This window comes from Otolemur garnettii, unplaced genomic scaffold (genome assembly GCF_000181295.1).
Source record: "Otolemur garnettii isolate 467f Iridium unplaced genomic scaffold, OtoGar3 scaffold00116, whole genome shotgun sequence".
In the NCBI taxonomy this organism is placed as follows: Eukaryota; Metazoa; Chordata; class Mammalia; order Primates; family Galagidae; genus Otolemur; species Otolemur garnettii.
Window position 1 is genome coordinate 4,109,481 of NW_003852511.1, and position 21,794 is coordinate 4,131,274.

Consider the following 21,794-nt stretch of genomic DNA (forward strand, 5'->3'; position numbering starts at 1 on the left):
AATCCCTAAAGGGCAGGAGAACGGGTATACACAGCACACAGGTGGTCTGATGACACAATCCCTAAAGGGTAGGAGAACGGGTATACACAGCACACAGGTGATCTGATGACACAATCCCTAAAGGGCAGAAGAACGGGTATACACAGCACATAGGTGGTTAATGTTGGACAGGAAGAAAGACACCTTTCTCTGAAAGAGGAGGAAGACAGTAAGACTATGTGTAGATACAGTAAGTTTAAATAGGCCAAAAAGCAGAAGTAGTTCACTATTGTTAGCAATTAATACCTCTCAGAATAGGTGAACACGTCCTCAGCTCAAAGAGGTGACAGAAAAGGGAAAAGGAAATAGGAGCTTTAAGAGAGTGACAAGAGAGGAATGAGGAAATTTACCTATGCCATGAGATGGTACCACTATTTGGACTCTGATTTAAATACACATTCAAATAATTTAAAATTTAATGAGAGAAAATTTGCCTTATGACTAAGTTTAAGAAAACCAAATTCAGGCTCGGCACCCGTAGCTCAGTGGGTAGGGCATGGGCCACATGCACTGAGGTTGGTAGGTTTGAGCCTGGCCTGGGCCTGCTAAACAAGAACTGCAACCAAAAAATAGCCAGGTGTTGTGGCAGGCACCTGTAGTCCCAGCTACTTAGGAGGCTAAGGCAAGAGAATCACTTAAGGGATTGAAGTTAAGAGTTTGAGGTTGCTGTGAGGTAGTTTGAGGTTGCCTCACTCTACTGAGGGTGACATACTAAGATTCTGTCTTAGAAAAAAAGAAAAAAGAAACTAAATTTATTTTTATATACACGATGAAATATTTATAGATGAAACATTAAGTCTTAAATTTGCTTCCAAATAAAGAAGAGTTTTGACTAAGTATAAAACAAGATTGGCCATGTATTAATCATCGTTGATGCTGGTACACTGGGTTCTTTATCCTTTTCAACTTCTGTATGAGATTTTCCATAATAAAACTTTTGAAAGAAACAAATTTAGAAATATACAATGGTGGCCAGGTGCTGTGCCTCATGCCTGTAATCCCAGCCCTCTGGGAGAGAAGATGAATAGCTTTAGCTCATGAGTGAGAGGATAGCTTCAGCTCAGGAATTTGAGACCAGCCTGAGCAAAAGCAAAACTCCATCTCTCCTAAAAATAGAAAAACTGAGGCAAGAGGATAGCTTGAGCCAGAGTTGGAGGTTGCTGTGAGCTATGACACCATAGCATGCTACACAGGGCGACAGCTTTGACTGTCTCAAAAAGAAAAAAGAAAAAGTAATATAAAATGTGAAAAAAATGACAAAAATTTCAATTTCTTTACCACCTTATTTAAGATCAAATAAAACAGAATTTCACCAACCTGTTTGCCAACTTTTTGTCTGTATCAGAGTGTTTCTTCTTCACTTTGATTTTTGGGGCAGGTTCTTGCAAAAGTGGTCTTTGAATTTGGGATGTACTTCCTTCCTCCTCATCTCGCTTCCTTTTTCTAGCTGTTTCCTTTCAAAGGTTTGAAGTTATGTTTGAAATCTCATCTTTTAAAAAATTTCACCCCAAGAGAAAATAAGACTTGTCACAGTTAAATCTCAGTATTTATTATAATGCTAAATGAAGTCAGTTATTTTAATCGAGATTCCTCTATTATTACAATAAAATGAAAACAAAATTTTACTTCAAGCAAATAGTGTTCTACCTAAATTGGCATCTTCTCTCCCTCACTGGCAGATCAAATAACGAAAGATTACTTAATATTAATCCTATCGGTCCCCCTTTAGGACATAACTTGAGTAGTAAGGCGCTGGTTTTAAAGTTGTTCTAAAGGGTCGTTCAGAGCAGAACCCAGTGACTTACTTTAGGCACAGACACGTACACGGGTTGAATCTGAGGCTCAAACGAGCTGAAGAGGGACGCCAGGCGACCCGGGTGGCCTCGGGAGGAGAGTTTGTCGTGGGATAAACTATTGGCGACTTGTCCAACCAGATAATCTCCGGTCGGATTCCCGCCAACACCGTCTTCTGCGGTCTCTCTAGAAACGGACGCCAGAATCTTAGCCACGCCACGCCCCACCGCGTCTCCCGCCGCCGCGAACGCACAACATCCAAGCCCAGCTACACGTGCGCGCGCCACTCACCCCTGCTCGGCACCTTTCTTTTTACTCCGTCTGTTCTTCCCGGCTAGACCCATCTTTATCTCACGGCCTCCGAGGCAGGAGCAACACGCGAGCCGCACTTCCGGGTTCCTGCGACTTCCGCTGCCGGGACACGCCCCTTCCGCCCCGCGGCCGCGCAGGGGGAGTAGGGAGGCCGCCGGGCGGGGGCCGACATGGCGGCGGAGGTGTCGGCGCCTGTTAGTCCTCGGGGACTGGCTGTCCTTGCCCTGTTTTAGAGAAACCTACTCTTGGGAGTGAAGGAAGTCTTCCGATAATAGCACAGGTCTGAATAAGAATTTTTAAAAAATGCTCTGGATAGCGTGGGCTTAGAAAAACAGGAAAGGAATCCACCAGGCTGGGAGCGGGATGTAAAACCAAGCGAAAAAAAATGCCTAGAAAACTTGAGTAGCGTAAGAGGAAGGAGGGGGCCGGACGGGAAATGAGGTTGCCTTCGGGGGTAAGGAAGTATTTCCAATTGTGAGTCGGAATGAAGAGTAGGCAGGAGTTCTTCGAACTCTTCTTACATCTTTTCTGGAATTTGACATTCAGAATGAAGTTAAGAGCAAATAGTTGGAGAGCACAGCTTTTGCTAATCACATGGATATACAAAATATGCTGCTCTGCTACTCTGCCGGGAAAAGTCAATGCTTGGCATTCACAACTTTTTTTTTGAGACAAGAGTCTCAAGTGCAGTTTCCCTCTGTAGAGTACCGTAGCGTCACAGCTCACAGCAACCTGCAACTCTTGGGATTACGCAATTCTCTTGCTTTAGCCTCCCAAGTTCGGGACTCCAGACGCCTACCACGACCCCCAGCTATTTTTTTTTTTTTTTTGTGGTTATCATTGTTGTTTAGCAGGCCCGTGCTGGATTTGAACTCGCCAACTCTGTTGTACACGGCTGGCGCCCTAACCGCTGAGCTACAGGCGCCCCCATTCAAAACTTTTCTATGTTGGTCTTGCCTGCCTGCCGTCCCAAAGTCATTGCTTTCCAAACCCATTTCAGCCAGCTTTTCTTAACGGCCTCTGCTCTTGTTATTCCTCCCCCCAATAACTTCCCTCTTTCCTCTTCTGCAGAATAGTACCCATCCTTTAGGTCCAGCACAGATACTGTTAATAATGAAATTTTCTCTGCCATTTACTATAAGGACGTGATCATTTTCTAAGCCCCCATCATAACTATCATCTTTTAATGTTATTTACAGTCTCTTTAGATGCAAAGGCAAGGCATTAAGGCTGTGTCTTACCCTGTATGATGTATCCCTATACACTGTGCCTAGAGATCAAACTTGTTAAATGGATGTCTGGGTAACCTGAGATTACTAAATTATTGAATAAGTTGGGTAAAACAGAATGACTTACAATCTTTTGGGAACGGCCTTGCTTTTTGAAAACTTTTTTTTTGAGACAGAGCCTCAAACTGTCCCCCTGGGTAGAGTGCCATGGCAACACAGCTCACAGCAACCTTCAACTCCTGGGCTCAAGCAAGTCTCCTGCCTCAGCCTCTCAAGTATCTGGGACCACAGACCCCGCCACAACACCCAGCTATTTTTTTTTTTTTTTTGGTTGCAGCTGTCATTGTTTGGCGGGCCAGGCTGGATTCGAACCCGCCAACTTAGGTGTATGTGGCTGGCACCCTTGCCACTTGAGCCACAGGCGCTGAGCCTTTTTGAAAACTCTTAACACAAGTTCACTGGGACTACATGTGGTCTCTTATATCCCCCATCAGATACGGTTATGAAAAAACCCACAGCATTCAACTGTGTGGGACTGGGCATTGATTACTAAGCCCCTTACTTTGATTTCCCAGAATATTGATCACCTGGTATCTCACAAAGATGACAAAAACCTATGTCCATTCATGCATGAGATGCAACTTATGCCTTACAGTCCAGTGGAGAAATTCTGTTCTTTTTTCCTCAATGTTTCCCAATCAATTCTGTTCCTTCTCCACTCCTAACATTATTCCAAGAATCACTGTGTGGCTGGAACGCTGCAAACTCACCCTTTCCATCTGGCCTTTCTGACTCTTCCCCTGCACTCTAACCTGTGTGTCACCTCATTTAGCCAGATGTCTCCTCCTTCACAGCCATTCTCAAAGCTTTTAATATGCTAACACTATGAATCTGTAGGAAGGATGTGCAATGGAGAGCATTTTCAAAATATATTTGAAAACAAATTCCCAGAGCATTTCCAGGGACCTGTATTCTAGGAACTCATTTGGGGAAGCACTGTTCTACCAATATGAAAACTCATCCCCTAAGCTAATTTCTATTGCATAAATAGTCATCCCAAAGATGCTTTAAAAATATACATTTGAACTTTCCAGGCCTCTAAGAAGTTTCTTTCTTTGTTCTAAAGAATGGATTTTCTTTTGATGGGAAGTCCACTAAACAGGGCCCCAAAACTACATTATTTATTTTAAAAATTTGGGGCAAAACAGTTTATCAATATTAAGGTTACTGGAGATCTTTAACGTTTTGATCGCAAACAGTGCCTATAGGCCTTCAAAGAAGATGTTCCCTTTGCTTCGCCTGTAGGCATTGTTTATTTTGCAAATACAGTTTTACAAAAATCATGAAAAAGGACCCGTATTTCTATTGCGAGTGTTGCATTTTTATGATGATGAACAAATAGTAGCGCACCTTGTATCCTAAAGGTTGTTGTGATCACTGCAAACCTAAACTAGAGAGTTTCCCCTTCGTTTCTGAGCACCCAGTAAAGATCAACATCAGGTATCAACCCAGACCAATTAAATAGGACTCTCTGGGGTTGTGGTCTAAGAGTGTTGACTATTGTTTTAATAGTGCCTGGCTGATTCCAACGTGCAACAGAGTAGAATGTACTAAATGATAAGAGACCAGCAAGGGCCCAATAAAATTAAAAGAAAAGAAAGCTGATGGTAATGGTTTCAAGTGTTTAAAATTTTTTGATTTTCCTGGAACCTCCAAGTCATAAGAATAATATTTATACTCTGACTCAAGCAAAATAGTTTATGCAAAGATAAAAGAATGCCTAACCAATCTCTTATCTGATTAATGGACTTCTAATTTTTATAATTAGAATCCCTTTTGTTATGTTAATCTCTTGTGATAATGGGTACTGGGTATACATGTTCCAGTCAGTATCACCTACAGAAATAAAGTAAAATTACTTAAATATTTTAGAAACAAAATCAAGGATTCACAAACTATGGCATTTTATTTCAGAGCCTTTGCTTACATTTGTACAATATATTACATAATTCTTCATTGTTTGCAGATCCTAATATATACTTTATAGCTTTTATTCTATAAGCTTTTTCTTCAACATTTTGCTGTCAACAAATCTTTACAGTCCTGTACAAATTTGAGTAACTTGAAACCATTTTCAACAAAATTAGTTACTGTAAGCACACACTACAAGACTGAAAATGCTTTTCTTAGAAAAGTTGAATGTAAAGGATTCTGACACGTTAGCATCTACAACAAAACGCTTTGAAATTCTCACATGTCGTATTGTCAGAAAACAAAACATGCCAGCCCCATCCAAAAAAAGTACACAGAACTACAATTAAAACAGTAAAACAGTCTGTACAGTAAAGTACTGTGTATTAACAGTGCCAGGTATTAAATAGCTTGAATGAACACATCCGCAATATACAAATGTCTTACAAAGGTGAAGAATTAAATACAAGTGCCAAACAGAACAGAGATTGGAATCATACAACGTAAACATAAAGTCAATACAAGTGAAAACAATTTTGCATTCATTTTGGATTTTATACAAGGCATTTAATTTTATAGGCCTACCACCCAATTAGCTATTTATATTTAAAATAACAGCCATCCTTTTGAGAGAGTTCATATCAACAATCTTGAACCATACTAATACTTGTTCCTGAAGTCCTTTTATTGTAGCTCATATAAAATAAGCAATACAAATGAATTATCTGTATTTAAGGGAAAAGAAACATTTACAAGAAAAACACAAAAATATAACTGTTATAATTCATTATGAATAAATATACACTTTGAACTGGCTAAGTACAATCTTTATACATTGTTTAAGATTTAATACAGTTTATTAGCCATTTTCTTTTTTCACACAATGTATTATATCAAAATTAAAAAAAAATACTGATTTATAGAAAAATGGCAAAGTACAGTAGTTCCATTCCAATTTGAAGGGGCATGAAAAGCCACTGCAAGACCTTTTAGCCTAATTCAAACCTGTAAACATTTTCAGTCTTTTTTAAAGAATCTTTACTATTTGGTTATCAGGACTGATGTCTAATATCCTGTTAACTGCAGGTTTTGAATTTATTATATGTGCTTGACTTATACAATTAAAGCCACCCTAAGGTGACTTGCTTTAAAAAACAATCAGCTTGTACAAATGAAAATAGGTTCATATTTTTTCATAAATAAATGGAAAAATATCAAATGTTCCAGCTTTAACAAAATACAAGGGAATACATATACAGTAAGTTATCTTAACATGTTCTGGCCCACCTCATAACTATGCTTACTGTATTGTCTCTACAGGCAGTGAAAAGCCTCCATTTGCCACAGTGGAAGGCCTTCAAGTTACCAGACACACAATTCCCGGACAAGTTGGAAACAATTATTGCTTGAGGAAAAGCAGTTCATTGTACTTTTTCTTCATAAAAAAAGTGCACTTAAGTGCCAAGTCAGCTTGTCAAGAAACAATTTTTAAATATAAAATAGTGCTTGTCTGATTTTTTTTGTGCCACTATGCAGTATAAAAAAGACGTGGCCCTCAACAGCCATTAAGTGCAAAGTGCTTTAGCAAGTCCTGCTGTCACCTGCACTCAACTGACATTCCATTTTGTGATGCACTGGACATTGACGGTTCAGCTAAAGTTAACATAACAGCAGCTGTTATGGAACTGGATGAAGGTGAAGAGGAGGATGAGGATGTAGCAGCACCTACGGAAAAGGGAGACCAAACCAGAGCTTAATAAAAAGTGCATCTACCAACAGGAAAAAAAAAAAAAAAGAGTCCTCTGAACTAAAATTCTATTGTATTCCTCAAAGCCATTTAGCTTGCAACAAGAACAGTCACTTTCACAGTACTGTGATGGAAAAAAGGAAAAGTGAGTGTGGCTGAAGGAGCTAGACACCGCCCAACGACAGAAGAAATGAAAAAGGACACAGCAGGCAAGGATCCCACATGGATAAAAAGGGAAAAAACTTGTGTCCAATAAGACTTGGAACTGAAATACAGAATATACTGCTTGAAACAAATGCCATAGAGAACCTAGAATCAGGGCGGCACCTGTGGCTCAAAGGAGTCGTCGGGCACCGGCCCCATATGCCGGAGGTGGAGGGTTCAAACCCAGCCCCAGCCAAAAACTGAAAAAAAAAAAAAAAAAAAAAAAGTGTTTCAGAGGACAGTAACAAAGACAAAAGATGAGGAAATCTGTAATCCATCCAAAAATCTTCCCTCTCCTGATTCCTTCCTCTTTGGAGTTTTCTTACACATTGAAATAGTAATGAGAATAAGTTAGAATGAAAGAGTCCACAGCGAACCCACTGCGTTCTCCTCCATTAAGTTTACAAAGCAAATGTCACATTATTTTCCTCAGAAAAATTCTCTTATTGTTAACAGTGTTCAAAAAAAGAGTATTTTTTAAAGAATACAAGGCACAGATTAAAAAATTCATTTGGTACAGGTGTGTAAGGTGGAAAAGTCAATCTCCCTCTCTCATCCAGGACACTCTTAATTCCCCAACGTTCCTCCCCACTGGTACTAGTTCCTTCATATTCTTTACAACTCTAGACAGGCTGGCAAATTATTGCCCTAGTGCCAAATGTATGGTTCACCTGTTTTTGTAAAGAAAATTCACTATAAAAAAAAAGAAAAGAAAATTCACTATACAGCCACGTCCATCTGTTTACATGGAAGGTTTCACACCTACCATGGAAAATTTGAATAGTTTATACAGAGACCAAATAGCCCACAGGCTTAAATGTTTTGTCTCTTTACGGAAAATGTTTTGAAACTTCTGTTTTATCAGAACTTTATCTTTAGAATCTAGATATACAAATTTAAAATATGATGATGTAATACTTTCAAACACAAAGTAGAAGTATAGCATGGAACCTGATTGTTTTGAGTACATACATATATATGAAAATTTTTTTTTTTTTGGAGACAATGTCATTATGTTGCCCTTGGTAGAGTACTGTGGCATCACAGCTCACAGCAACCTCAAACTCTTCAGCATAAGTGATTTTCTTGCCTCAGCCTCCCAAGTAGCTGGGACTACAGACGCCTGCCACAACACATAGCTATTTTTTGTTGCAGTTGTTAAGTATTGTTTAGCTGGCCTGGGCCAGGTTCGAACCCGGCTCCCTCAGTGTATGTGGCTGGCACTGGAACCATGGTGCTATGTGCACCAAGCCTTTTTCTTCTTTTGAGACAAAGAGTCTCAAACTGTCACCCTGGGCAGAGCGCCATGGGGTCACAGCTCACAGCAACCTCCAACTCTAGGGCTTAAGTAATTCTCTTGCCTCAGCCTCCACAGTTGCTGGGACTACAGGCACCCAACATAACACCCAGTAACTTTTTTTTGGGTTGTAGTTGTTATCATTTGGCAGGCCCAGGCTTGATTTGAACTCACCAACTTTGGCGTATGTGGCTGGCACCCTAGCCACTGAGCTACAGGCGCAAAGCAGAGTTAATATATTTTAAGATGATACTTTTCTCTTTTCCAAGTTTAGTATTTCACTATATTTAACTTTTAGACTTTTGCTGTTATCAATAATAATGTAATAAATCTTTTGTGCATTATAATGTCTATTTTTCATCAACTTAATCATATAAAAATCATATAATTCAACAGTTTCTGTTATAATAAATATTAGTGTAAAAAACTTCTTTGTGGCTATATATTTTTCCTTTCCTTCAGATCTATTCAGAACAAGAATTACCTAGTTCCCCAAACATACAGCCAAAATATTTTCCAAGGTAACTGTGCCAATGCTCCCAACAATTCCAAAAGATAAGAATTTCACTGTAGTTTTCCTAGCCTTGGTTTTAGTTGTATTAATTTGTATTTCCTTGGTAACCAGGATAAGCCCTACTCCATTTTGTTGTTGTATTTAGACAGCCTTGCACTCTGTTGCCTAGGCTACATGGCACTGGTGCAATCATAACTCACTGCAACATTGAGCTCCTGGGCTCAAGTGATCCTCCTGTTTTCAGCCTCCTGTGTAGCTGGGATTAAAGGGGCAGTCTACCATGCCCAACTAATTTTTTTATTTTTTGTAGGGATAGAGTCTCATTACATTGCTCAGGATAGTCTCACACTCCCGCCCTAAAACAATCCTCCTGGCCCAGTCTCCCAAAGTGTTGGGACTACAGGCTTATGCCACTGCACCAAGCTCCTGGCCCAGTCTCCCAAAATGTTGCAATTACAGGTTTAAGTCACTGCCCCCAGCTACTGATTTTTTAATCTTTAGGAACTAACTTTTAAAGCTAACTGCCCAGAGAAATCATCTATTTAGCAGAATCATTCATTATAGAGAATTTGTGGTGACCATATCTACAAAACACGGTTTTGAAGAAGTTTCTGAATAGATTAGAAAATCCTATATAAAAAGGTTTTGGTTACTGAGGAGTGAGGAACTCTGGCAAAAGTACTTAATTATAATTGACACACTGACCAACAATGATTTTTGTTTTAAAATGGTACATGATATCAAACACATAAAACCCTCATCCTCTTCCTTTGACAGTGTTTCTGTATACACTTTCTGCATATTAACATTTAATTTGATTTCAAATACTGTATAACTTAGACCTTCTTTCACCCAAATCAAAAAGCCTGACAAGGCCGACTACAGTAGCTCATGCCTGTAATCCCAGCAGTTAGGAGGCCGAGGCCAGTGGATTGCCTGAGCTCACAGGTTCGAGACCAGCCTGAGCCAGAGCGAGACCCCATCTCTAAAAAATAGCCAGGTGTGACCTGTAGTCCCAGCTACTTGGGAGGCTGAGGCAAGATCACTCGAACCCAGTAGTTTTGAGGTTGATGTGAGCTAAGACACCACAGCACTCTACCAAGGGTGACCAAGTAAGACACTGTCTCAAAAAAAAAAAAAAAAAAGTGTTTCAGAGGACAGTAACAAAGACAAAAGATGAGGGGTGGGAAGGCCAAGTCACAACCTTACGATGTGACTTTTCACTCCTCCCACCTGTACTGTTCCATTGCTCTGGTCCACTTCATAGCAAAACTCAAGATTTCCCCAGGTTCTGTGCCTCTACTCTCCCTCCATCCCCACCAGCTTCCATTCAGAGTCTATTCCCACAGCTCACTGGAAACGCTCGTGAATGGTCAGAACAGTGATTCTTACATCTCACAGAGCTGCTTGCTCCCTGGCCGCTCACTTTGTTTTCTGGTCCATCCTCTCCTGGTTTTCCTCTTTCCTCTTCATTCTGGGCTACTCCTTCTTAAGCCTTGCTAGTTCAGTCTTCTCTTCAGCTCTACTTCTAAAAGATGGCTTGCCTCAGCTTTACCTTTCTTTACAATCCACATTTCTTTCCCAAGTGATCTACTCAGGTATCAGCGCTTTCAAACCTACCTGCAATACCTGCTGAACATAGATAAGCCACTGACTTTAAAATTCGATCTTTAGTCCTGACTCTCCTGAGCCATCCACCTGCATACCGCCCTTCTACCTGACATTTCAGAACTTAACACAGCAAACCCACACCTTGTCTTTACAACATCTGCCCCATTTCCTAAAATGCTGCCATGTTATCTAGTTCTTCCAGCCAAAAACCTAGAAGTCATCATCAATCTCGCCCTTTCCTTCATCTACAACACCCAATCCAAGCAAGTGCCATTCTTTCTTTCTTTTTTTCTTTCTACATTTTTTGGCTGAGGCTGGTGCCCTACTCCTTTGAGCCCCGAGTGCTGCCCCAAGTCCCATTATTTCAACATCGCCTGTTCTCCAGCTTTATTGCAACACCCTGGTCCAAGTCACTATCCACTCCTACCTGAACCTCTGCAAATGAGCTCCCTATTAGACATGGCTTGCACCAATGCCCCTCTAGAATCTATTATCCACACAACAGTAATCTTCAAAAAATTATAAAAAACTTGTTCCAACAGCTATTCATTTCACTTACAATCTAAACAACTTATTCTGGCCTACAAGACTCCCACATAAAACGGCCTCTGCTTACCTGGCTGATATTTCTACCACTTTCACACCACAATAGTTTTCTTTTTGCTTCTGAAAAGCACTAGGTGTACTCCCACCTTAGAGCAGCGAATTCTCAAACTGGGTGATTTTGCCCCCTCCATCCTGGGGATATTTGGCAATGTCTGAAGACATCTTTGGTTGTTAAAACTCTGGAGTGCTACTGGCACTAGTGGGTAGTGGCCAGGGATGCTGCTAAACTCCTACAACGTACAATATAGCCCCCTACAGCAAAGAATTATCTGGCCCCAAATGTCTACAGGGCCAAGTTTGAGAAACCCCAGCTTAAGGACACAAGCTAAGCTGTTTTCTCTACCTAGGACTTGTTATGGTATTAATTGTATCACTCCTCCAGATTCTATGCTGAACCCTTTATCCCCAACATGACTGTATTTCGAGGTAAGGAGGTAATTAATGTCATACGGATGGCACCCTAATCTCTGAAGGGACTGGTGTAGTTATAAAAAGAAGAGACACCAGGGATTCCTTTCTGCACTCACAGAGGCCATATGAGGACACAGCAAACCAAGAAACAGAGAGAAAATACATTTCTGTTGTTTAAGTCACCCAGTCTGTGGTATTCTGTAAAAGTAGCCCTGGCAAACCAAGACAACTCTTTTTCCCCCAGATTTTAACTTATCTTACTTCCTCTTGCCTTTCAGATATCAACATAAGTATCCTGAACAGCTGTAATCTACAATAGCTCATCTAATCATGGCCTTAACATCAATCTATCTTCTTCACACTGCTTTTTTCTATCTGAAATTATCTTACTAGGATTTTTGCTAGTAAATTATAAACTCCATGAAAGTGAACATTATGATTTGAAATTTTATCTTATTATTTTCTTGAGACAGAGTATCACTGTGTTACCCTGGGTAGAGTGCCTCAGCATCACAGCTCACAGCAACCTCAAACTCATGAGTTCAAGTGATCCTCTTGCCTCAGTCTCCTAAAGTAGCTGAGACTACAGGTGTCTGCCACAATGCCTGGCTATTTTTAGAGATGGGGGGGGGTCTCACTCTTTCTTTTTTCCCTTTGTTTTTGAGACAGAGTCTCGCTATGTAACCCTTAGTAGAGTGCCAGCAACCTTAAACTCTTGGGCTTCAGCCTCAGCCTCCCAAGCAGCTGGGACTATAGGCGCCTGCCACAATGCCCAGCTATTTTTTATTGCAGTTGCCATTGCTGTTTTAGTTGGCCTGGGCTGGGTTCGAACCTGCCAGCCTCAAAGTATGTGGCTTGTTGCTATAACCACTGTGCTACAGGCGCTGAGCCACAGGGTCTCACTCTTGCTCAGGCTAATCTCAAACTCCTGAGCTCAGGTGATCCACCCACCTTGGCCTCCCAGAGTGCTAGGATTACAAGCATGAGCCACTGTACCCGATCCTTAAGATTATTTTTTTACTTAATTAATGATGAGGAAAATATGACAGATTAAAGAACTTGCCTCAAGACAGACAGACATAAACCCATGTCAACCTATAGAGCAAAACTCTATGTTTTTTTTTTTTTTGAGACAGAGCCTCAAGCTGTCCCCCTGGGTAGAGTGCCGTGGCATTACAGCTCACAGCAACCTCCAACTCCTGGGCTCCAGCAAGTCTCCTGCCTCTGCCTCCCAAGCAGCTGGGACCACAGGCGCCCGCCACAACGCCCGGCTATTTTTTGGTTGCAGCCGTCATTGTTGATTGGCGGGTCCGGGCTGGGGATTCGAACCCGCCACCCTAGGTGTACGTGGCTGGTGCCTTAGCCGGCTGAGCCACAGGCACCGAGCCCAAACTCTATGTTTTAATAAAGTAAGGTAAAAATACTTACTTTCTCTCTCTTTCTTCTTTAAACGCTTTCTCCTCCGATCAATGGAAGCTACTTCAGATTTTAATGACAGATAATGTTTTCTGATTTCTTGCAGTTTTTCTTGAAGAATTGTGATGCGTTCCGCACTTGTCATATTTTCCAGGTCCGCTGTGAATTTAAAACTTTCATTAACATGCATGTTTGAAATTTTATAAAAGAGAACACAGAGCATGGTTGCAGAATGCGGTCAAGGCAGATAAACCAAAAACCCAAAGCTTGTAAGTATTTGCTTTCCAAGCTTGTTTCCTCCCACCATGGAAGAATGCCTCGCACGTAATAAGTGTTTGTTGAACGGATGAACACATGCAGAATTCAAGGTCTCATAAACTCAGTGTATATGCCAAAGTATCCACTTTCATATAGAGAATCACCACCATGTATCGTTAAAAACATCATACTTAGAAATAAGACAGGAAAGACAATATTGTATATATTTTTTGAGTGTCAGGACTGTGGACAAATTTTTCCTCTCTGTCCTTTGTGTTTTATTTTTTATGACAGTGTATTGAGTTTTAATTGGAAGAAAATTTTCAAATAGTCTAAAGCAATCTTCAACCTAAGAATATTTGAGATATTTTTCTGTGTAAGAAACTTGAACCTTTAAAAAAAAAAAAGAAGATTATGGTGATTTTTCACATAAACAAAAGTATAGAGGGAAGATAATGAAGTCCATGCACCCATTGTCCAGCTTCAGTAATTATCAACTCATGGCAAATCTGTACCTAATCCACATCTCATCCTTAATACCAGATTATTTTAAAGCAAATTCCCAGTATCACGTATCAGAACTAAATGAGTTAGTACTGATATTTGTCTTAATTGCCTTAAAATTTTTCTTTTAACAATTTGTCAACTGAGGACCCAAATAAGGTCTGTACAGTGCAAGTGTTTGGCATGTCTCTTAAATCTGATATAGCTTCTTTTTCAGAGTATTGGGATCAAGAGGTACTGGGATGAAGTTTCTGTGCTTAATTGTCAACTTCATTTATGTCACTTACACATCTGAAAACTCCACTTATAAACTTTGGGTAATCGATTACTGGGTTCCTTGAGATCCGGATCCTTATCACCATTCTTTCCGCATTTTCCTGGAGACTGTGTCCTTGCAGGAGATTTGGTACTATGAGACTTCACTCCACTGGAAACTGATTTGGCTGGGTGACTCTTAGTTACAGTTTCACCAGCTGAAAGTTCTTCACTATCGCTACTGTTGGCTGAAAGAAAAAGTATCAATAAACAAAAATGTAATGATATATCAGTCACAGATTTTAGTGGATAATTTTAAATTTATCATTTAAATTTAATACTACAGAAAAAAGCCTGTCTGTAAAAACAGAAAATCACATACAAATGCAACAGCTTCTTAAGGGAACCTGCCCCCCCAAAGAAAATCCCCACAAAAATCTCTTCTTACCTAAACTGCTAATAGTAATACATAGATTTTTAAATCACTAATGCTAATCTTTCATTACACCTGGTAGATTGTCAAATATACAAAAATCTCTTAAATGGCTTTTTATTCTATTGTGTTAACATATAAAGTTGAACATAACATCTTTTAAAATGACTCACTGCAGAAACTTCGTAATTCTGAGACTTTTAGATTGCACATACACGACATTTTCCTACTCCTGTGGCAACAAATAATGACACAAGATCATCATATTCAATAAGAATCTCTCAATTTCGACATGAATAATGAAATTCTTCTTAAGTAACTCATATACCACCTCTGGACTAAAATAAATCAGTTTCACACTAGAGAATATTATTTTGTGAAGAATTAAAAGTCTGTGTAATAATTATGTTACATCCAGTTTTGCTAATTAAACTTCAGTACTAGAATGTAAATATTTAATTAACCTTGACAGCTTACCATGTAAACAGGTGATGGGATTAGTATTTCCATAGATTACTTTTTTTTTTGAGACAGAGTCTTACTATGTCACCCTTGGTAGAGTGCTGTGGTATCACAGCTCACAGCAACCTCCAAGTATTGGGCTTAAGTGATTCTCTTGCCTTAGCTTCCCAAGTAGCTGGATCTACAGGTGCCTGCCACAACGCTCAGCTATTTTTCTGTTGCAGTTGTTTAGCCGTCCTAGGCTGGGTTCAAACCTGCCACCCTTAGTGTATGTGGCTGGCACCATAAACCACTGTGCTATGGGTGCTGAACCTAGATTAGCTCTTTCTAGATAAAAGTATTACTTTAGATTACGTTAGTAGCTTATTCTCAGAGAATAGTTAACTCACAAGTCCAGTAATTAATATGGGAGGATATAATCAACTATTATATCTCTATATTATATGGAAATATTGACTTGTTGAAGATGAGCCCTTTTAGGAAATGTTATTTATTTTTCCTAAAGTCTTGAAGTCAAAAACGTAACAGTGTAAGGAAAAAAACATTTTAAACATTCCATCAGTTACACCAAATAATTGATGACTGATTTAGTTTGGCACATGTTTGTTGATTCTTCATTAAATAACAGCCACCAAAAAAGAAAAAAAAATTTAGCTAGGCTCTCAAAGCCTAGAATTCCTAACAGTTAAGGTAATAGCAACTCCTCCCACTTTGGTGTTTTGGAAATAAAGAAAGTCCATCACTCTTTTACACATATCTCACACAAATCCCCTCCCAGCTCCCCCACTGCTGCTCTGAAACCCCTGGCAACTCCTAGCTAAGACACCCAAGGCTTGGCCCCACTCTGTGCAGTAGCCTCCTTCAGCCTGGCTTTCACGGCCTTGCTGAGCAAAGCCGCCCGGGGCCCCAGGGACGCCATATTCACCGCCTGGAAGTCATATGGGCTCAGCAGAACCTCGGGGAGCTGGCCGAATAACCCTTTTCTGCACTGAAGTGCAGCCAAGCCGGCTGCTAGCAAAGGTCAGGCAGTGGAGGTGGCAGGAGTCTCCTGGAAGAGCAGCAGGAGGTCAGTGTGGGGAACCTGAAAAAAAATTCTTTACATATTTTCTGCTTCTTACTTTGTCTACAAAAGAGAGATAAAATGTGCAGCCCTCAGAAGAAATACAGTAATAAATATATATATCTCTTCTCTGTAGCCTGATGAACAGAGTCATTATTAAAAGTAAGTCTTTGGTTGGAGCATACTTAGCAAAAGTATCATTTGCTAAGCTGTTCTCAGGTCACATACTTTAGGGTACCAAAGATAAATGTCATAGACTGGCACTGTTGGAATTATGGCTCAAAAGCTATCTTGATTCTATGCTGACTTTGCCTTGAAGAATTATTAAGCAATTCCATCACAATAAAAATAATATATAACTGAAGCATTTTCACATTATGTGATATACTAAGTAATACTAAGTGGAAAGAACTGTGGGATATAAAGGTAACAAAGATGGTGATGTTTATTTTATACTGGACATTATTTTAATTTTTTTTTTTTTTGCAGTTTTTGGCCAGGGTCGGGTTTGAACCCACCACCTCCAGTATATGGGCCCAGTGCCCTACTCACTGAGCCACAGGCACCGCCTATACTGGACATTATTTTGCAGGAGATTACCTGATCATTCATCAGTAATCAATACCACTGCTGAAAAATACCAACTTGCTTACTCCTAGAATTTACTTAGGATCAAAAATCTTCTGTGACTATTCTTTTAAAACAGGTAGCCTCATTAGAACCTATATTATATACTATCCCATATCCTAAATATGGTTTTTCTTAATGAGGAAAAAACATGCCAGCTATTATTTTTGTATTTTGAGAATCAGAGGTTCCACACTTACTGCCTTTCCCCTTCTTTTTGTTGTTCACCACTGTTGCTTTATGGCTTCTTTTCTGCTTTTTTGATGAACTTCCGCCTCCCTGAGCATCTTTCACTCTTTTCTGACCTGTACAGGCTATGATGGGAAAGAAATTAAGTAACACAAAATAAAACCAGACATTCCCTAGGTATAAGTTAATTCCATATTTAAGAAGCACAAAACAACCCTGAAACTACACATTTATGAGACTTATAAACCATCACAAAAATTACTACAAATTTTTAATAAACTGTCACTAAGGAAAAGGAATTCTTATATATAATAAAAGTTAGGATTTTTTAAAAAAGTATGCACATCTTCATTAGAAAAGTCAGATATAAAATGAAATGGTAGTAATAGTTTGAATCTAATAATCCAAAAATAAGTATATGCTGAAAATAAAAACTGAAATGTGTTAAACTTTAATAAAAACAAATTTAGATTTAATGACAGGTCAAAATGTTAATGATATGTCCAGTAATATTAATATAATTTGAAATGATTTAACAATATCAAGGGGATAAGTTTTAGTGGTAATTTACTTTTTTTTTTTGTCTTTTTTTACCAATTTATTTCAAGAATAACTTAGCTCCCTGGGCACTGGTTGATTAACATGCACACCATTTATAAATCCAGCATAGTAGCTCTAAGAAATGTCTTAGGATCTTGGAAATTATCCCCAAAATAAACATCTTCCTTTTCTTCAAGGACTAGCCTAAGTCTTACATCTTTCCTGATGCTCCAGGCTTCACTAATTAATCACTACTCTATAAACTGTAGTATTTTTCTCTACTATTCATTTGGTCCTTAGCATCTGCTGTGTTTCTATGTTTTTCTAATAAGAAATAAGCTTTTTCCCCCAGAGAGTAACAAAGCTATCTCCATTCCGTTCCAATGTCAGATACTGTAACACATTATAAAATTATGATAAAATGATGCCACATTTGCTAGAAAAAAAAAGTTTCTTGATCCTGTTACCAATAGTAAAAGTCAACATTCAATATACAAGATACGGCTTCCTTGGCAAAAAAAACAAAAAACAAAAAAACTGGCTATTAACTCTCTATAGAATTTTCTTTTTTAATGGGTCACATTACCTTATTTCTTTGTAATTTTTCATAAGGCTATTTTAATATAACAATTCAAGTGAAACATAAAGAGGTGACTTGGATATTGACCACAATGAAGCACAGAATCTTAAAAATAATTGTCCAGTTTTTCTCCAATAGAGTTTAATTCTAAAGATGTCAAATACTAAGAAATAAAATAAAAATTTTCACGTAGTGGTAAACTAGAAGAAAAAAACTAAATCTAAACAGTAAAACAAAACATTTTTACTTTTATTATAATAGGGAATCTCTTAACATTTCATAGTAGACAAATTTATTAAAATGAGGTCTTAAGAATTTATTTCTCAAAAGATATACCTTCCAGAAATGCTACAGGATAATTTCTTTGATTAAACAAATGGTCTCTCTTACCCTATATTTGGAAATAGCTCTCAAATCTAGACATGACTGGATTCAAAAGGGCAGTGTTGGCTTGGCTTATCAGCATAATGCTTTTTTGGTCAATTTTAATCTTTCTTCAGATATGAGGAACATGGTGAGGATACAAGCTCTTAAGAATTATAATAAAATATTATTGTTAAAAGCCTACCTAATCTTCTGTGATAAAGGATTCTTTCATTGTATTGATTTTAGGGGATTTTTATCAGCTGAATTTAAGATTCAAGGATTCTTTCATTTTGAAGATGACTGTATTCATCATCCGGATAATTCAATTCCATGACACAATATTGCACTCAAATGTATCATCATAGTAGCTGTACTTGTGAATGTGAAAAAACCAAAGACCATCCCAATTTAATTGCAACTATATTTGTTATTTAAAGGAGAAATGTTTTAAGTCAAGATTTGTGAGAAAACTTTAACTAATCTGATCTAGACCACATCGCTTTAAGATTTGCTAAAAATCTAAAACTAGCGCACTATAATCTGATATTAGATAAAATACATACCCTAGTGCTCTATCTTTGCAATGGAAAAATATGTTTCAATGTCAAGTATCAGTATACTGATTTAAAGATACCTGAACGAAGTGGTTTATAGGAAAGATGATGACAGAAGTATAGCAATGGCACCATCAAAGGCACTAACACTTTCGGAAAGTACTAATTTGAATTTCCACTTTTAACAACTTCACGGAAAATCAAAAAAGTATTACTTTAGGTCATTAACATACACACTGGTCCTTCAATTTGGAAGCTATGCATCTAAAAAAGCATCAAATTCCTTTACAAACTCACACAAGTTAGTCAGGCTTGAAAATCAGTTTGACACGGTTGTCTGAGGAAAGCAGTGCCTGGACAGTTGGTTGCTCCAAACCCCTACATACAGTATTTGGTTAAGGGTGGAGGGGTCTGTCAATAAATCAAAATGTTTGTGAGAAACTGCACATTACAATTGCAAAAACAATGTTACAGAAATATATTTAAGCTGCTCATGCCATATAGTCAACTAGTGTATATAATGAATTTTCAAACAGATTTGGATCTGGGCCTGGGTGCAATTTCTAGCATGTGTTTTGGTCCATAATGAAACATCATGGCCAGCTCAAGCAAAGGGCAGTAAAGCCTTCTCGAGCTTTTAAATGCATTCCACTATTCGTTATTCAAATTACCTTTCAAATTTCCATTTTTACCATGTTCACACAAATACATCACTTAAAAACTTCATGTTATGACAAGTGATAACTGAAACCACAAACTTTCAGAGGGGAAATCCTAAAGTAAGTTAATATACATTTTTCCCTCCTCACCTTTTTCAGGATGTTCTGGTTCTGGCTGGTTACTACTGCTGGAGCTCACACTTGCATCAAAGCCTGCCGGTGAGCTATTTCCTTCAGACTGGAGGTCTTGGAGCTCTCCTGCAACACTATCCACCTCAATTGTGCTATCAGTTTCACTCTTGATACTTCGAACCTCTTCTTGGTTTGGAGCCAGTGGTTCTGACACTGTTACAGAAGACTGCTGCCGACTGGCTTCTGTTACAGTGACTGATGAAGGTGATTCCGGTGTAGTAGGCGGGGTATTGAGCACTGAATTACTGCCACTACTTGGAAACTCTGCTTTTCTATCACTGACCTCTACTATTTTTTCTTCAGGGGGTTTACTATCGACACTGACTGGCAGTGGTTTTTCTAGCTCTACACTGAGTGAACAACTTTCCTCTTCAGCTACAGTCTGTAGTGACTCCTCTGCTGCCCCCTCCTCTGGGGCAGGATGGGGTGGGGAGGCTGCAGCCTCAGTATCAGAGTCTGAAAAAAGTTCCTTCAGTGTTTTCTTAGGCCACTGTCCCTGAATACTTGACCAGACATCTTTTCGATCTTTAGCCCTGCTGTTCTGAAGTCTTTCATCAGAGTTATTTAAAAGTTTGATCCTTTTTTCTGCCACTTCTGAAAATCCAGAATAGAAACCAGTTGTCCGTAGAGATTTTCTTTTTTCCTCCAAACCATTGTATTTCTTAGTTGGTGTAACCTTTGCTTTTGACTTTTCTTCATCTTCATCTGAAGAGCTGTTGCTACTGTTTTCTATGCAAAGTGATTCTTTGCTCTTGGCCTTCTCCTCCTTTTTCCCAGGTGATCCAGTTTTTAAACACTCCTCCGTGTTGCAATACCGTCTTTTACCACGTTTCACTTGTGGCTTTGAAGATTTATCTGTTGTGTCCTTCTTGACATCCTTTCTCTTTTTTGTGACTTCATCATCTTCATAATCAGTATCTTCTGATAACCCTTCTATGTCTTTTCTTAATCTTTCTGGAGATTTTGACACTGGTTTGTTTATTTCCAAATCTGTGAGGACTCTGTTTTCTTCTAGCAAAGATAAACTGTTCTGTTCCTCTTTTGACAGAAGATCATTTCTGGTGTGGGTCAAATGATCAAACTTAGATTCCTCTTTGCCATTATTATCTATGTCCTGAGCACCTCTCTCATCTTCCTGCTCACTGTCTTCAGCAGAACTTTCAGAAGCTAAAAAATCAGAGAGAGAAAAAAAAAAAGATGAGTATGTCAAGAACAATATGTCTCCTATATACGGGGCACTTTCTATGTAGCTTCTGTGTTTTTATAGCCACTCTGGTTGCTAATTCTTATCTGCATTTTACAGGTGAAGAAAGTGAGTTTCAATATAGGTTAATACACTCACCAACGATGGACATGTTCTATTATCATGATAACAGTAGCAGCTCTACCACATACTTTTGCCAAAATTCAGAAAACTGTCAACATAAAAGTGGTAAATTTTATTTTATGCAAATTTACTTCAATAAAGCTGATTATAAAAAAAAAACTTCTCCAAATTTATTTGAGTAAAAAATGGTAGAGAGAGAATGTAGTTCCAGATTGTAATACCTCCAAAGCTTGAATTCTCATAAAACTGTGGCTTTCATTTTTCAATATAATAATGATTATTCAAAGATTTTGTAACAATAGATTCCCAGGGTGTTTTTTTTTTTTTGGGGACAAGAGTCTCACTTGGCCTGGGTAGAGTGCCATGGCATCACAGCTCACAGCAACCTCTAACTCTTGGGCTCAAGTGATTCTCTTGCCTCAGCCTCCCAAGTAGCTGGGACTACAGGCACCCACCACAACGCCTGCCTATTTTTTGTTGAGGTTGTCATTGTTGTTTAGCTGGCCCAGGTCAGCTTCGAACCTGCCAGTCTTGATGTATGTGGCCAGCGCTATAACTACTGTGCTGTGGGCACTGAGCCAAATTCTCAAGGTATTTTAAAGAATATGCATAATTAACCAGTAACTTTTTTTTTTTT

General features: G+C 38.8%; 2 protein-coding genes across 4 annotated transcripts in view; both read right to left on the bottom strand.

The window, feature by feature from the left end:
* The window catches only part of RBM34 (RNA binding motif protein 34), a gene marked incomplete at its 3' end in the record, with an annotated part of 19,958 nt that extends 17,741 nt beyond the window's left edge, over nt 1-2,217 (bottom strand). The window contains exons 1-3 of the mRNA XM_023517673.1: nt 2,125-2,217; nt 1,845-2,019; nt 1,357-1,493 (exon numbers count right to left, since the gene is read on the bottom strand). Of these exons, the coding sequence (XP_023373441.1) occupies nt 1,357-1,493; nt 1,845-2,019; nt 2,125-2,177 (365 nt within the window). The remainder of the gene's footprint in view (nt 1-1,356; nt 1,494-1,844; nt 2,020-2,124) is intronic.
* A 3,097-nt stretch (nt 2,218-5,314) lies between these two features.
* ARID4B (AT-rich interaction domain 4B) overlaps nt 5,315-21,794 on the bottom strand; it is a 161,001-nt gene continuing 144,521 nt past the window's right edge. Inside the window, exons 20-24 of one of the 3 annotated variants that reach the window (XM_003797437.3) lie at nt 19,789-20,997; nt 16,951-17,064; nt 14,201-14,416; nt 13,164-13,310; nt 5,315-7,070 (exon numbers count right to left, since the gene is read on the bottom strand). In XM_003797437.3, the coding sequence (XP_003797485.1) occupies nt 6,943-7,070; nt 13,164-13,310; nt 14,201-14,416; nt 16,951-17,064; nt 19,789-20,997 (1,814 nt within the window). In that variant the 3' untranslated portion in view covers nt 5,315-6,942. Of the gene's footprint in view, nt 7,071-13,163; nt 13,311-14,200; nt 14,417-16,950; nt 17,065-19,235; nt 19,391-19,788; nt 20,998-21,794 lie in introns of those variants that run through there. The other 2 variants (XM_023517688.1, XM_023517689.1) reach the window with 2 other exon arrangements.